Genomic DNA, 15,565 nt, shown 5'->3' with positions numbered 1-15,565 from the left:
TATGATATTATTGACTATATTCCCTATGCTATACATTATATCCCTGTGGGATCCTGTTCTTTCACAGCAGAATAGCTACTGTGCATTGAGGAATACTAATTGAAGCTATTACTTTTTGCCATTTAATTCAATTTTTCTGCAAACTGGAATTTGTTGGTTATTATTACAAGAAGAATAGAGGCAGCAAAGGCTGAATTGGTCCTTTTTCCCCAATCAGATCTTCTCACTTGCCTTTTTCCCTGTTTATCAACTGCATACCAGGTCTCCCACCACCTTTTTCCCTGTTTATCAACTGCATACCAGGTCTCCCACCAGGTCTCCCAAAACTAGCTAGCTGTGTTTTAGGACTCAACAGATGTCCAGAATATAGAAACAATTCTTACAATTCAAAGATAAAGACAAATAATCCAAATAAAACCAAGGATTTGAATGGACATTTCCCCAAAGAAGAAATACAAATTCCAATAAGCACGTGAAAAGATGTTCAACATCATTGGATATTAGGGAAATGCAAATCAAAACCACAATGAGATACCACTTGACACCCACTAGAAGGCTATAATAATAAAGACTAATAACAATAACAAGTTGGTGAAGGTGTGGATGAAGTGGAACCCTCATATATTACATGAGAATGTAAAATGGTGTAGCTGCTTTGAAGAATAGTTTGGCAGTTCCTCAGTTACCACATGACATACCAATTCCACTCCTAGGTATATAACCAAGAGAATTGAAAAATGTCTACAGGGTGTTCCTTATGTCTTTATCCTCTGGGTGAGGGAGACCACGAGGCATGGGGAGAAATAAGGTAAAGTCCCTCAGGTGATTTCTCCATGTAAAATCTGGAATTGGTGAAATAAAAACAAAATATCCCACTCAAGTCCCCAAATCTCATTTCTAGACTAGAGTGCAGTTATATTTCTCTGAAAGAACCATAATGGCTTATCACATACAAGTACTTGAATTCTTGGACACAGAAGACCCTTAAGCCTTGTTTCACCCATAGAAAGAACAGATAACTTCTTCCATAGGACAGAATTACAGGAAAATAAGAAGGTTCTAGAACTTTTAAGAGGATCACAGTCTCTGGTAAGTCCGTAAGTAAAAGCCTACCCCTTTCAACTCATTTTAACCTTTGTGAACTTGAATTTGAAAAAGATACACTTTTGTGATCTCTTCCAAGAATGCAGATGATCCCGGCTGGTGTTGCTCAGCGGTTGAATGTCAACCTATGAACCAGGAGGTCACGGTTCGATTCCCAGCCAGGGCACATGCCCAGGTTGTGGGTTCGATCCCCAGTGTGGGGCATCCAGGAGGTGGCCAATCAATGATTCTCTGTCATCATTGATGTTTCTATCTCTCTCTCCCTCTCCCTTCCTCTCTGAAATCAATAAAAAAATATATTATATATTTAAATAAAAAAAGAATGCAGATGATTGTTACTGACTTATGCTTGCAAGCCACGTGGCTGCTGCTGTTCCAGCAGAGGCTGTGAAAGCCAGAAGAATCCGTCTGCTTTCAGTGCTCATCTGGGCAGTTAGTTCTGAGTACATGGGACTGTTTCTCTAAGATGAACCTAGTGTTTTCCCACTTCTATCCCAGTTCTTTCTAAAGGCCCTTGCTAGGGGCTCAATCAACTTACTCTTCCTTCCCTTGTTTTTTCTTGACCAACTGAGAGGTCTCCAGTTCAGTGCTGGCCACCATCACTTTCATTCCTCCTCCAGGCAGGAGTGGTGTCTTGGGCTCCCCAGCCCAGCAAATGACACAAGAATTTTGAAGCCTAGTTTCAAAGAATATCTACTAAAGATCTGGTTCACTTTCTTGCAGTTCTAGTAAAAATTCATCTTAAATCAGAAAAGAAACATTATAACATCCATTTTCTTCCCAGTTGGTCCAAATCCACATGAGAACTCAGGCAGGACTGCACTTGAAATTTCTTGATACTTTATTTTTATAATTTTATCAAGAAAGTTTCCACCGGTGTCTTCAGGCTTGCACCTCTAGCACAAATGGTACCTCTGCCCTGAGTAATGCATCTTCATTCCCAGGACAGAAAGTATACATTGCCCTGTGTGTCTCCCACTGCGAGCTGCAGGGTAGAGTCAGGCCCCAGCCAAGGTTCCAGGCAGCTCACTGCCCCTTCGCACAGAAACAGGCCCAGCTACAATGAGAACAAAAAAGAGGGAGATGAGAACTACAAGCCTACGGCCTCCTTACTACCTTGTTCTTCTCTCACATTAGTGCTTTTTATTTAGAACAGGTTAGCCCCATATTGCAAGAAGGGCAGAAGAAAATAGAATTTTGATCTTCTGAACTTTCTTATCCCAATTTTGCTTCCTTGTGACATCCTTTCATCCCTCCTTGCACATACACACACTTACCAGTTGCATGCTGGGTCTCTCCCACAGCTTAACATCTCTGTCCTTCGAAGCTGTCACCAGCAACTCAGGCAGCACATGGAGGGCTGTGACAGAGCCTGAGTGAATCTTAGAGAGGAAGGGGAAATGTATGGTGAGTTCTCGCGGGCCCTCCTTAGTCGAGAAAGCATCAGGATCAGACCTAGAGCCTCATCCCCTGTATTTGTAATCCTTCCCTCAAACTCACCTTTTTAAGCTGCCGTGTCTTTAGACATGGGGTTGTTGGCCAGTACTCCATGTCACTATTCACAGATGAGTCTGTTTCTGAAGTTTGGGTTTCAGGCATTTGTACTGTTTTCTGCCAGATGTTACCTGTGGTCCATTCTCCTTCAAAGGTGCATTTGGCTAGGTTCCACAGCATCCCGTCGGAGCTGGCACACAAATATGAGGACTCTGCCATTCCAAGGGCAGCGTTAGAGCCAGGTCTCGGTCTTTGAAGGGTCCACCATCCTCCCCTAGGCCACCTCTAGGTTCCTTGGGTCCTCCCCTCGCCACTCACCAGATTCAGGTTTGGCCTGAGTTACTGATATTAGGGTCCCACTGGGATTCTCTAAGTTCAGATCAAAGTCCAGGCGCTCTTCAAACTCTCCAGACTCCTTTTGCCTCTGTGAAAGGACAGGTCATTTTGTTTAGCCTACTTGTGTCACTTACCCCGGCCCAGACGAAAGCAACTGTTTTCTCTTCTGGACTGGTCAGGATTTTTTTTTTTTTTTTAATTTATTTCAGAGAGGAAGAAAGTGGGAGAGAGAGATAGAAACATCAATGATGAGAGAGAATCATTGACTGGTTGTCTCCTGCACGCCCCCTACTGGGGATCAAACCCACAACCCGGGCATGTGCCTTTGGCTGGAATCAAACCTGGGACCCTTCAGTCCCCAGGCCAGTGCTCTATCCACTGAGCCAAACCAGCTAGGGCCGGTCAGGATTTTTTTAAAACTGTAACCCAGATATAGTAAAATGCACAAATCTTAACTGTGCATCTCAATGAATTTTTGCACATCCATGCAATCATTGCCCAGATCAAGACATAGAACATTTCCATCACGTTGGAAAGCTGCCTTCATGCCTCTTCCCAGTCAATACCAGAGACCTCTACCCTGAGAGCTAACAATATTCTGACTTCTGTCACTATAAATTAATTTTGCTTGTTCTTTTTAAAATATATTTTATTGATTTTTTACAGAGAGGAAGGGAGAGGGATAGAGAGCTAGAAACATTGATGAGAGAGAAACATCGATCAGCTGCCTCCTGCACACCTCTTACTGGAGATGTGCCCACAACCAAGGTACATGCCCTTGACCGGAATCACACCTGGGACCTTTCAGTCCGCAGGCTGACGCTCTATCCACTGAGCCAAACTGGTTAGGGCAATTTTGTTTGTTCTTAAGCTTCATTGAAGTGAAATCGTGTAATACGTACTCTTTTGTGTCTGGCTTCTTTCACTCAAAATAATATCTATGAGAAATGTCTGCATCATTCCAGACACTAATATAGTTGTAAGAGACAACAAATGCAATTAAGAAAACACCTAGATTTATGGTTTCCTATGATTTTCTTAAACACTAGAATTTTTTTTTTTTGTATCCATGAAATCTTAGAGGGAAAGTCAATATACAATGTGTTTAAGTATAGCTGCTCCAGTTGAAGGAAAAGAAGGAGGTTTGGAACCAACCACCTTTCCTTTTCTCTTATCCTCCATCATGTCCCCAAGGTTTTAAAATATTGGTTCTGGACAAATCTTTATTTTCACACACACCCAAACAGGACTTACTAAGACAGAAAGAATTCCAGGGGCCGTTGGCTGCAGGGCAAACACACCATAGTCCCGGTGGGTGGACAACATCATAGGATGTTCTGTGTAGTCGTGCCTGGTGTACAAGGAAGAAAGAGGCTGAGCCCAGGAACACCTGACTGTAAGACCCCAGTGCTTGTTCTCAGTCAGACCCAACCTCAGGGTAACCACCAACCCCTTTTCCCTCTTTCTCCAGCCTGAGAGGAAACTACATTTTGGATCTTACCAGATTTCAGAGGGAGCATCCCCTGGCTTCAAGTGCAATAACTGCAAATCCGCCGTAGCCAAGATGAGGGAGTGGCCATCAGGGGCCAGGCCCACACCTGTCAGGAACCCTAAGTCCTCCTGCAGAACTCGGTTCAAGCGGAGACTGTAGCTCAAAAAGGCACATGGGAAGAGAAAGAGCCTACTTCAGTCCACCTCTCTGAGGCTCCTCAGTGAAGTGGAAAACAAAATGTATTCTCTTCCCTACAAATTCTATTCCTCATTCTGTTTTTATTATATCAGTATTCATCATTAACATCCCCTTACTTGCTCAAACTAGGAATCTCTAACATTCTTGCCTTTTCCTTCCCTCCTGACCTCCAAGTGATCAGTAAGCTCTGTGGATCCTACTTGTAGCACATGCCTAAATCTGGATCTCTCCTTCTCACCCCCACTGTCCCTGGCCAGGACCCACATTATGTCTTCCCGGACTATAGCAACTGCTATAACAGTGGTCTCCCTACCTTTAGCATCTCTCTACTACTATCCATCCTCCTTACTGCCACCCAAGTTATCTTTCTAAAATCCAGATAATTATCCAGATAGGGACTGTTTTCTGCCTAACAACTTAGCATCCTATTGACCTAGTTCAAAAGCAGAGGTGCAGTGATTTGAGTAAAATCATGAGCGTAAGGAGACTACCGTTCCTACCACATTAACCCGGCTGCTTTGTTTCACCTGAAATTTCTGGGTGTTGAATCCCTCTGCAGTTCCACTTGCCACTCGCTGACTTTTTCATCAGCACTGACAACGATCAAGGTGTTTGCCGAGTACCAGATTAGAGCACTGATGCGGCCAGGAGCCTGGTGTGCACAACTTCATTTCAGTATTTCTGAGAAGCCAGGATTCACTCTCTTTCCTCTCCGAGGCACCTATGCAACCTCCAACCCAGGCCATTAAACACATAGCAGGGGCAGAATTCACATAGACAATGAACTGAGAGTGCCCAGCTCACCTGTACTGTGGCCACCGCCTTAGCTTCTTGCCATAAGGTTAATTCTCCAGCTTGATTCCCAGACACTGCCATAGAACCATCTGGGGCCCAGGCCACAGCTGTGATGGCTGCAGGACTCCTAGGTATATTTGCCTCATCTGGAGAAGACAGCAGTGGGATTCATTAGGAGCTGGACCTCTGCTGGGATACAAGAGGAGATATCGGGCTACCCTTGACCTTCATGATCCCAGTTACACAACCCTCTTTCATACCTTGCCTCTCTCCGCACCTCACTCACCTGCTTCCTTGGGTACCTGCCAGAGCCGTATGGAACCATCCTCCGAGGAGGTCAGCAGGAGGCCTGAGGCCTCTGAAACAGCTGCTGCATTGATTGGGCCACTGTGTCCCAGTAGGGTATGTGTTTGAAACACCTAGGAAGAAAGGATGGAGATGGGACAATAGGGGATGGGACACACAGAAGGTTATCCCGCTACACCTCCTCCACCTCCCCCACCTATCCTTTCAGGAAACTCACCAAGAGCGGATGCCACAACCGTGTGAGCCCATCCAGTCCAACAGTCACCACCAGAAGCTCTGACCCAGGCTGGCAAGCTGATAAGACACGGAGAATGAGTGAGAAGAAGAGAAAAAGAGGAGACACGGGGGAGAAGGGAAGAGGCAGCAGGGGAGGGAAGGTGGCTGACATCTCATCACCTGCATGGGGCTCCAGAGCAGCTGCACAATGGCTGATGGGTCCTGAGTGAGCAGGGATGCTGGTCAGCTCCACTCCCTGATGGTCCCACACTTTCAAGGTTCCATCCCGGCCCACAGACACCACGTGCTCCTCCTGCCCCAGAGCAGAGTCACACTAAGCAAGACATGGGAAGTCCAACCCCACCACAGAGCTATGGGCTGAGCTCTAGGGGCTTAGAAGACTTTAACGAGTGAGGAGAACTGGGGACCTAAAGCTGGGGGGTTCATGGCTGCAATCCTCCCACAAGGTCATAAATTTAAGATGCTGTGTTTTCATGCTTGCCCTCCCGTCACACCAACTCTCAGCCTCAACACCCTAATCCTGCTCTAATCCAGGCCCAAACACCTCATTCTTTATACCCCTTTGCCTTTGGGGTTAGATACCCAATGCATCTAGTCTCCCAAAGCACCCTTGGCCTTCCCAGAGACCCCAGGAAACTCTGTATTGCCTTCTCACCACGGCCACTACGGCGCTGACAGCACTCTGATGACCCAGGAACTGACCAAGCTGCTGTCCCAACTCTGGGTCCCACAGCCCCACAGAGCCATCACTGGAGCAGGAGATCTGCAGAGTCAGAGGAGAGGGAGAATCAGCATTCCTCCAGCATTTTTGTATATATATAATGGAGGGCAGTACACCTTGTGACTGAGAGCTCGGCTATCCTGGGTTCAAATCCTAGCTCCACCATTCATTACTTCGTGACCCGGGGCAAGTTCATCTCTCTGAGCCTTAGGTTTTTATCCAACCAGGATAATGACAGCTCGCCTATCTGCCTTGGTTGCTGTGGGGCTGATGCATCTATAGAGAAGGATTTAGCACAGCTGCCAGGTACACAATGAGCAATGAATACATAGTAGCTATTGTCCTTGGTATTAACATAATGTCAGTCAACAAATCTAGACACAGGTGAAAAGTCTGCAATGGAAAGGTGTGGCTGCCTAGAAGGCAGGAGAAGGACAAACTATGACAAGTCTATTCATGTTACTCTCTCCTTTCCCATCTCTTTTTGAGAACATGGGGACTCTCCATTGGAAAACTAGGCTTCTCCAACCTCGAGTGTTGCCTTCGAACAAAGAAATAACAGTAGCACCCTTTACTGCAGGGATGGGGCATCCTAAACTCTTGGGAGACAGTTTTGTGTTCTTGTCAAGAGCATGAGCTTTCTTATCTGAAAGTTTACTGGTTCAGCTTTATCACTTCCACGGCCTTGGAAATGTCCTCTAATCTATCTGAACTCAATGTTCTTCTCTGTAAAACAGATGATAGCAGTATCTACTTTACAGGGCGTTGTAAAGATTAAATGAGACAATATGTGCAAAGAGCTTAATCCAATGCATGGCACATACTCACTGCTCAATAAATGTTAGCTATTACTATTTCTTCAAATATATATTTTATTGATTTCAGAGAGGAAAGGAGAGGGAGAGAAATATAAACATCAATGATGAGAGAGAATCATTGATCGGCTGCCTCCTACACGACCCCACTCAGGGGATAGAACCAGCAACCCAGGCATGTGCCCTGACTGGAAATGGAACCATGACCTCCTGGTTCATAGGTCGGCGCTCAATCACTGAGCCACGCCGGGTGTTAGCTATTGCTATTCTAACCGGGTGTCAGGAAAGGATCAGATGGGGAGTGTTGTCCTCCCCCAGGAACCCTGCTGAGCTTTACACCCTTCTACTCCTCACTCACCAGTAGGTTGTCTTTGGTCCAGGTGCAGCCAGTGACCCAGTCACGGTGACAGGCAGAAAAGGAGTGAATCAGAACAGGGGCTGTGGGCGTCCTCACATCCCAGCAGAGGAGACTCTGGAGAGGTCCCAAAAGATGAAGAGTCAAGACCATGGGAGGGAGGGAGGAACACCAGGACCATTACAGACAAGAAGTTTCAAGGAGAGAGCGAACGTATTAATGAAGGAAGGAGGGCAGATCAAGCAAAAAGCCGGAAGAAGCAACAGAAATTGGGCTGTTGAGGAACCGGGGGTGGAGGGAGAGGGGCTCACCCGATCCCGGCCCCCGGTGGCCAGGCGGCACCCATCAGTGCTGAAGCTACAGCAGTTTACGGGGCCCGTATGTCCCCACAGTTCGGTGGCACAGGGAAAGTGTTCTGCCTTTTGTGGCAGTGTCAGCAACTGCCGTGGCCATAGCCGCACTGTGGAATCCTCTGCAATGGGAAGAGGGAGAGAGGAAGAGTCCCTGAAAGAGGAGGCAACACTAGCCCGGGCGGGGGTGGGGGGGTGGGGCAAAGACAAAGGCAATCACGGGGACTGAGGGCCAGGACTGAGGGCACAGCTCCAAGGGAGGGAGGAGTGATCACAGGCTATGCAGAGGCCCTGGACAAGGGTCAGCCATCACCTGAGTACACAGGATAAGATGCCAGGCTCTCCCAGCCCCGGCTCTGCAGCTGTCTCTCTAGACCCGCCCCTTCCCAGTGTTCGGTGTCACTGGGACCAAGCCTTCTACCCAGAGAGGACTGAGGCCACTCTGCATTTTCACCTCCACATTTCTCTCACCTCCTTAGGGAAACCCATCCCTTTACACAGTCAAGTCCCCCACTGGGCAGGAACTCAAAAGGATCATAGACATTGCAAAGAGGTCCCAGAATCAGGGTTAAAGAACAAGAAGAAACAGTCTAGACCAATTGTGCAAGATAAATGCATTTAAAAAGACTTTTAAAGTTGTTTAAAAAATGTGGAAAATGTGTGTGTGTGTGTGTGTGTGTGTGTGTGTGTGTGTTTTCAGTGATTCACAGCCCTGCCCACTGCCCAGCAGTACCTGAGGCAGAAGCCAAGAGTTCCTGGGAGGAGGCCAGGCCCAGCACGGGTTTCTGGTGTCTGGACATGAGCCAGAGGGACTGAAAGGAGCTCTCCTGGAGGGCCCAGCCCTGCAGGGATCCATCTTCTGCACCACTCACCAACACCTCAGGGCTTAGCCAGGCCAGTGCCGTCACTGCCACATCTAGTGCTTGACCCTGAGCCCCCTGAGAACCTAGAGAATGAGAGAAAACAAGAGAGGAAGACACCTGGAAAGGAGGGGGTCTCTTTCCAAAGGCTCAAACACCCCATCCTTTCTCCCTTTGTACCTGAAGATATTTTGTAGATCCTGATGCCATCGGCTCGGTATCCAACAGCCACCTGATGACCATCTGGGCTGAGAGCCACGGAGAGGGCCGGAGAGAGAGAAAGGGAACCCAGGCACCCACGGGGCCGACCCAGAGACCCGGACCACACCTGAACCTGAGGGCCGATAAAAGGGCTTAAAGATACCCCACTTCCACCCCAGAGTTATAGCCACCCTGTTAAAGTCCTCCTTCCAAACAGTCTTCTGAGAGCTGCCTGTACGCACACCCACACCTTCTCCCTGAAGCTCACACCAGCCACAGTCCCCTCAACCAAGGCCCACCCTCAACAAACATTCCCTGCCTTTGCCACTCCTTCCCTGGAGCCCACCCCCAGCCCTCTGACACCTGACCTTGCCATCCTCTCCGGCTGTCAGTAACTGGCACCCAGCACGCAGGAAAAGGGCAGCAGCCACAAAGCCATGGTGGGCAGGGAAGGCAGCCAGCCGCGCCCCCTCCTGCCAGGCCCACAGCTCCACCATCCTGTCCAGCCGGCCCACGGCCACAACCCGCCCAGGCACATTGAAGGCCAAGGTGCAGACGGAGGCTCCTGGAGCTCCCAGTTCCTACCCGGGGAGGTAGAAACAGAAATGTCAGGGCTGCTCTCAACACAGCCCGAAGTGACACAAAATGTGGACGTCCATCATTCCCCGCCTTCCACGCCCACCTCTGTGTTCCTCCCCCTGGGCCACACTGGACCTTCTCACCTTGGTGACTCTGAGTCCGTCCACCTGGAAGAAGCTGCAGCTGCCAGCCCAGCTGCCTATGGCTATCACCTGCCCCTCTGGGTGAAAAGCAACACAATTCACGGGCTTGGGAGAGGTGTGCTGGGAGGCCAGCTGCCCATGGACTGTGTCCCACAGCTGGAGGAGAGAGAGGGGAGGAAGACAGAGGCGTGAGCCCCTCAGTCCCACAGCTCCAGGGACCACCCTGTCCAGTCCCCACCCTCAGCAGGAAAGGCCTCCCCAGGCCAAGCCGTCAGCAGCCCCTGCCATACTGACAGAGCAACCTCCCAGGCTGATGCAGCACTTAGGGCAACTCTGACTGCCACAGAGCCCAGGCATTACCTTTAGGCACCCCCCCAGGCACACAGTGGCCAGCAGCCGGCGGTCTGGGCTCAGGCAACAGCTGGTGATTTGGTACTGGTGAGCCTTGGTCTGCAGCACCCTACCCCAGGGAGACAGAGTCAGGCCCTGGGGCCATCTGGCTACAGGCTTCCCCTCATTCCCCCCCTCCCTGGGCTTCCCACCCACAGGGAAGGCCTCCACTCCGAGACATGGGAGAGCCCTTACCGACAACCATGCTGCAGGTCCCAGAGCTCCAGGAGCCCGTCAAAGGCAGTAAGAAAGAGGGAATTGTCCGAGAGGAACAAACAAGAGGAGATCCCATCACAGCCGCTTACCAGAGACTTCTCCTCCTGTGAGAGTGAGCGGGGAAGCGCGCTCAGAACACTCCCTCGAACCCCCCCCTCTCCCTCCCACCATGTCCAGCCAATCCAAGCCCCAAGCAAAAAGGATATCATGGCAAGAAGGGCTGGCATCCCTGGCTCTCTACGTTCTCTACATAAGCCTCCACATGTGGCTCTCTGGCCCCACATCTGGAACACCTGCTTAAAGTACAAAGCTTTGGGCCCCACTGCAGACCTAGGCCAAGCTCAGGTCCAGCTAGAGCCTGGTAATCCAAGTGGGGTCACACCCTGTTCCCCACTCCAAATTCCATACATATCCCTAATCAGAGAACACTTTGATGCGTCTGGGTAGGGGATGGGTGACTGTATGCAGACATATGGGAGGTGTGATATGGGCAGAAAGATGAGAGACCCACCTCTCCAGCCTTTAAGCGCTCTCTGCTGCAACTGTTCCCAAAATCTACAGACGTTCTTCCCCATGTCTTTGCTCAGGCTCCTCCTCAGCCAACCCTGAAGGACCGCTCTTCTCTGTCTAATATCCTCTGGTCACTGTACAACTTAGCTCTGATCTATGAGACACGGCTATGTTTTGGTTCCTCTTTATGTGCTATGTCTCATCTTTCAACCAAAGTAACCACTAGGCAGGCAAAGACAATGTCCTAGGCCCTGTGTTCCTTGCAATGCTTATAACAGTGCCTTGAACGGAAGGCATATGACAAATATTTGCTGTGTGACTCATTTTTGCCCAAGCCCTTTTGATCTGCTGTGAGGGAAGTAAAGCTGCTAAATCAAACAGGGTGGCAGCAGGTGGGCTTGGCCTGTTAGGGTCTCAGGGCAGTTTGTGAGGCATCTCTGAAGGTAAACTGCCCCACCGTGCGTGTCATACCTGCCAGGTTCTCAGGTCCAACAGGTAAACTGTCCCACTGGCAGTGCCCACGGCGGCTCTTTGCCCACTGGGGGAGAAGGCCACCGCTGTGGGGGATGAGGAAACTGCCAGGGACAGGCTGGAGCTAGAGAAAGAGCAGGAAGAAAGGGAGGAAATGAGGAATGAGGGGAAGGAAGCAAACAGGAATTCATTTCTGCATTTCTGTGCCTGGGTTCCCCTCGCCCACGGTGACTCTGGCTGATCTCTCCTTCGTTGTCCCATTTCAGAAAGGCTGCAGATTGCTCTCTGGTGGGCTTCCAGAGTCTGGGATTAAGTTTCTTACCTTTGCTGGCCCCCCATGGTGTGGGGTTTATTAAGCCATTTTAGCATGCGCTGGAGGTGCCATCGCTGGGAGAGCTGGGGGGCCTGGCGGCAAACAGGCGAGTCCAGAGGCTGGTTGGCTGCCTGCTGAGGCAGGAGCAGGGGGTACTGACTGAGGACCGGAGCCTGCTGCTTCAGGAAGGTGTGAAATGCAGCGATGTCAGCCGCAGGAAGCTGCTGGTCCTCTTCAGGAACTGAGGACGCTATGGGAGAGATGCAGATTGGGGAGCCAGCCTGGACCCCCATGGACCCCAGCACCAATACCTGTATCTAAAATGGTAAGTCTCAGAGTGTGGCCCTCTGGCCCACATCAGGAACATCTGTTAAAAGTACAAATCTCTGGGCCCCACTCCAAACCTCGGCAACCAGAATCTGTGGGCCCAGAGCTCTTCATTTTGAACACGTTTCCCAGGTAATTGTTGACCCACTAAGTAAAGTTTGAGAACCTCTCATCTAAGAGATCTAGGCAAAAGGTCTCTCGAGACTCACTTGCTCATCCTCTTGGCATTTCCCACTTGGAATGGAAATTGGACTGTTCTTTCCATGACACCTCTCTCTGAGCAGGCCCCCCAGGAACACACCCAGGAGCCCCATATCTCAAAGAAGAAGCCACCGGTGACCCATCTCACCGTAGAGGGCATGGGCTTCCAGCAGCCGAGGGAGCAGACCCAGTTCCAGGTGTGCAGCCACCACATGGAGATTGGTGAGGAACTTGGCGAGAAGGCCGCGGTTCCCGCTCTGCAGCTGAGGGGACCAGAGTGGATTCGTAGGGCTGTTTTAGAGGCTGGCGAGGGGGGTCTTGGACCTGCCTGAGCAGCTGGGACCTAGACTTGGGATCTGGGACCAAGGACCCAAAAGAGGTGGGCAGGAAAACCAAAAGGAGAAAAATAGAGGGAGTTTGAAGGGGCAATGGCAGTGGTGATAGGGGTGGTCAAAGGAGAGAGGGGTCTCAGAACTGTTCAAGTAGGTGCTTGGGAGAAGGCGCCTGTGGGATGTGGGGACTAACCAGGTGGTAAGGCAGGTCTCCCAGAGCCTCAGGGGGGCAATTGCGGAAGGTGCATGAGGCATCAGGGTCGCAGGTCTTCCAGAGCTGAGCTGGAGGTCAGAGGAAGGACACTGGGATGATTCAGCCCTGGCGCATCTCCAGAGATCGCATCCTTCAGGCTATAGCAAGCCATCCACCCGCCGAGGTGCTGGGGAGGAGGCCAGCCCAAAGGGAGCGGCAGTGCGTGGTCCTAGCCTTGGGGCCAAGGCCCCACACTCAGTGCCCCGGGCTAATGTGAGCCATAGTTACCTGCTGTGAGGACGTGTGCTGTGCTCTCCAGCTCCAGCCTCTTCCCATATCGACCTTTAGCTGCTGTCCTCAGGGGCCCGGCAGGGAGGCAGAGCCGGGCACCAGGCCGCTCCAGGGGGCCCTCGCCTAGCAAACTGTGTGGGAGAGAAGGAAGGAGAAGAGAGGGAGGCCTGTCAGTGAGCATCCTGGCACAGCTGTGAACTCCCATCCCCACCTCAAATAGTGGGAAGTTAACCTGGGAGACAGGTGTCAGTGGCTATGCAGAGGAAGGGTAGGGTGAAGAAGAGACCACATGGGGCCCTTCTGACGGGAAGACACAGGAGGTCAGCTGGGTGCACCTGTACCTGCGCAGACTCTGGACGAGGTAGGCAAATGGCCCCATAGGGTAGGGGTCCCCACTGTTCCCAGCAGCCAACGCTTCTTCCCAGGTCTTGGTCCCTCTGGGAAGAACCTTCCATGCACTCAGCACTCCGTGCAGCTGGGCCACAGTGAGACCTGAAAAGGCAAGCTCTCTGAGGCCCCCACCAAACCACAGTGTCCCCATCCCCAGGATACCTAGTCCCTCCTTGCACTGCTTGGGAAGACCCCAGTTCAACCAAGGTCATCCAACCTCTGAGCCCTCAGCCTCCCAATCCACCCCAAACACTGACCGCTACGTGTGGCCCCAAGGGTGGCCAGGGCTTGGCAAAGTATGTGAGGGTCATGCTCTTTCTCCAGGGTGCCCAGGATATACTGCAGCAGCAGGGGGACAGTGGCCGGCAGGGTCCGAAGTCTCTCAGACACCTGGGAGAGGAAGAGACAGGCCAGTCGGTGGGGGAGAGGAGAGGCAGCTTCAGTTGTAGGAAGGGGAGGGGGCAGCAGGAGAAACCATGGGAAGGGATGAAAGGGAAAGAAAAACAGGTGAGAGAAAAGCAGGGTTGGGGTTGATCAAAGATGGCAAAAGATGAGGCTGGGCGAAGGCGAGGGATGGGAAGGAAAGAAAGCTGAATGGAGACAGGGAGGTGGGATTAGGACTTAGAAGATGAGCAATGGGGGTTACATCCTCAACCAACCTGCTCATAGAGGGTGAAGAGCCTCAGGTGATCAGTGACCAAGCGCAGGTAGAGAGGCAGGGCTGACCCCCGCTTCACCAGCAGCAGCCGCATCTGGTGAGACTCAGAAGACTCAACATGGGTACCAGAGAGCCTGCCCACGGCCAGCCCTCCGCCCCCTGCTCTCCAGTCCAGCACAAAGCCCACTGCAAAGCGGCCCCCTCCTCTGAGAATCCCCAGCCGTGGAAAGATCCACGGACGGCATCACCTCGGGCATAGTCATCCCTTCCCTACGCTGCTCTGCCCAGCCAAGCCGTTTTCTGGGAATCCCCTGTCTACCCCACCCAGTAACCACAGCTTCACTCCGCCCCTCGCCGATGGGCCTGGAGAGGCCATTCGCCAGGGAGAAGGCTGGGGAATGAGTTATCTTATTAACAACTTTCCCTTACACAGGGTTCCTGAGAAAATGAAGAAGCAGCTGGTCTGTGTGGGGCAGCTGGCTGCCTCAGCACCCTGGTCCTCACAGCTCCCAGCTTCACCCCACACACCCACCAGCCCTGGCCTCAATCCAACCTGGTTGTTAAAAGGCGACTCATCCAGCCGCTTCCCGTACAGAGCCAGCTCCTCTCTCACCAGCCGGGCCCGCGCAGAGGGATCCAGAGGCCCCAGGGCCACCACATGGGCACCTTGGCTCTGCTCCAGGGTCTCCCCCAGGCTCGAGTCACTAGACACACTGAGCACCAGGTGCACCGACTGTGAAATTTGGGCAAAGAGTATGGAGGTAGAAGGGAAAGAGACAGGGTTGAAGAGGCCCCTTTCCTCCCTGCTGCCTCCCACCCCCACCTCCTTCTCAGACTCACCCGGGGAAGGGTCTTTGGGATCCAGTCGGAGATCAGCTGCCCATGCGGGTCCACCAACCGGTCAGCCCCGTCGATGATCAGCACCAGGCTCTGGCCAGACTGCAGGGACTGAGCAGACTTGGGCAGCAGCCTCTGCTGCAGCTCCCACACCAGGCCCCTGAATGTGCAGGGGAAGGACCAGGGTCAGCAGAGAGGGAGAATCAGGGGTGACAGCATGTGGCATCAACGAGGCAGGGTTAACGGGGAAGATACACACCGGTAAGTACTGGGGAGGGCACTCGGCTCTTGCAGTTGCCTATGCAGAGAGGCACAGAGGCGTCTAAGCAGGGTGAGGGCAAGACCCTGGTCAGGGCGAGCCCCTGAGAAGTGGAAGAAGACCAAGGGGGCCACCTTGGCCCCATCAGGAACCTGCAAGGCTGACACAAGGGATGCCTGTATGAGAAGGGA

At 51.5% G+C, this 15,565-nt stretch overlaps 1 protein-coding gene across 2 annotated transcripts in view; it reads right to left on the bottom strand.

The window, feature by feature from the left end:
* Positions 1–540: 540 nt before the first annotated feature.
* The window catches only part of TEP1 (telomerase associated protein 1), a 43,000-nt gene continuing 27,975 nt past the window's right edge, over positions 541–15,565 (bottom strand). The window contains exons 25-55 of one of the 2 annotated variants that reach the window (XM_079768273.1): positions 15,375–15,550; positions 15,119–15,275; positions 14,832–15,011; positions 14,280–14,372; positions 13,878–14,010; positions 13,572–13,722; positions 13,228–13,361; positions 12,940–13,028; positions 12,563–12,677; positions 11,896–12,136; positions 11,574–11,697; positions 10,572–10,696; positions 10,347–10,446; positions 9,987–10,142; positions 9,633–9,845; positions 9,244–9,397; positions 8,937–9,149; positions 8,165–8,325; positions 7,857–7,970; positions 6,618–6,725; positions 6,122–6,254; positions 5,943–6,019; positions 5,706–5,838; positions 5,429–5,565; positions 5,152–5,276; positions 4,436–4,579; positions 4,189–4,285; positions 2,917–3,022; positions 2,605–2,810; positions 2,382–2,486; positions 541–2,161 (exon numbers count right to left, since the gene is read on the bottom strand). In XM_079768273.1, the coding sequence (XP_079624399.1) occupies positions 2,039–2,161; positions 2,382–2,486; positions 2,605–2,810; positions 2,917–3,022; positions 4,189–4,285; positions 4,436–4,579; positions 5,152–5,276; positions 5,429–5,565; positions 5,706–5,838; positions 5,943–6,019; positions 6,122–6,254; positions 6,618–6,725; positions 7,857–7,970; positions 8,165–8,325; positions 8,937–9,149; positions 9,244–9,397; positions 9,633–9,845; positions 9,987–10,142; positions 10,347–10,446; positions 10,572–10,696; positions 11,574–11,697; positions 11,896–12,136; positions 12,563–12,677; positions 12,940–13,028; positions 13,228–13,361; positions 13,572–13,722; positions 13,878–14,010; positions 14,280–14,372; positions 14,832–15,011; positions 15,119–15,275; positions 15,375–15,550 (4,323 nt within the window). In that variant the 3' untranslated portion in view covers positions 541–2,038. Of the gene's footprint in view, positions 2,162–2,381; positions 2,487–2,604; positions 2,811–2,916; positions 3,023–4,188; positions 4,286–4,435; positions 4,580–5,151; positions 5,277–5,428; positions 5,566–5,705; positions 5,839–5,942; positions 6,020–6,121; positions 6,255–6,609; positions 6,726–7,856; positions 7,971–8,164; positions 8,326–8,936; positions 9,150–9,243; positions 9,398–9,632; positions 9,846–9,986; positions 10,143–10,346; positions 10,447–10,571; positions 10,697–11,573; positions 11,698–11,895; positions 12,137–12,562; positions 12,678–12,939; positions 13,029–13,227; positions 13,362–13,571; positions 13,723–13,877; positions 14,011–14,279; positions 14,373–14,831; positions 15,012–15,118; positions 15,276–15,374; positions 15,551–15,565 lie in introns of those variants that run through there. The other variant, XR_013813392.1, reaches the window with a different exon arrangement.

This window comes from Cnephaeus nilssonii (genome assembly GCF_951640355.1).
Source record: "Cnephaeus nilssonii genome assembly, chromosome: 4".
Lineage (NCBI taxonomy): Eukaryota > Metazoa > Chordata > Mammalia > Chiroptera > Vespertilionidae > Cnephaeus > Cnephaeus nilssonii.
This window is presented reverse-complemented; position numbering and strand designations above follow the sequence as displayed.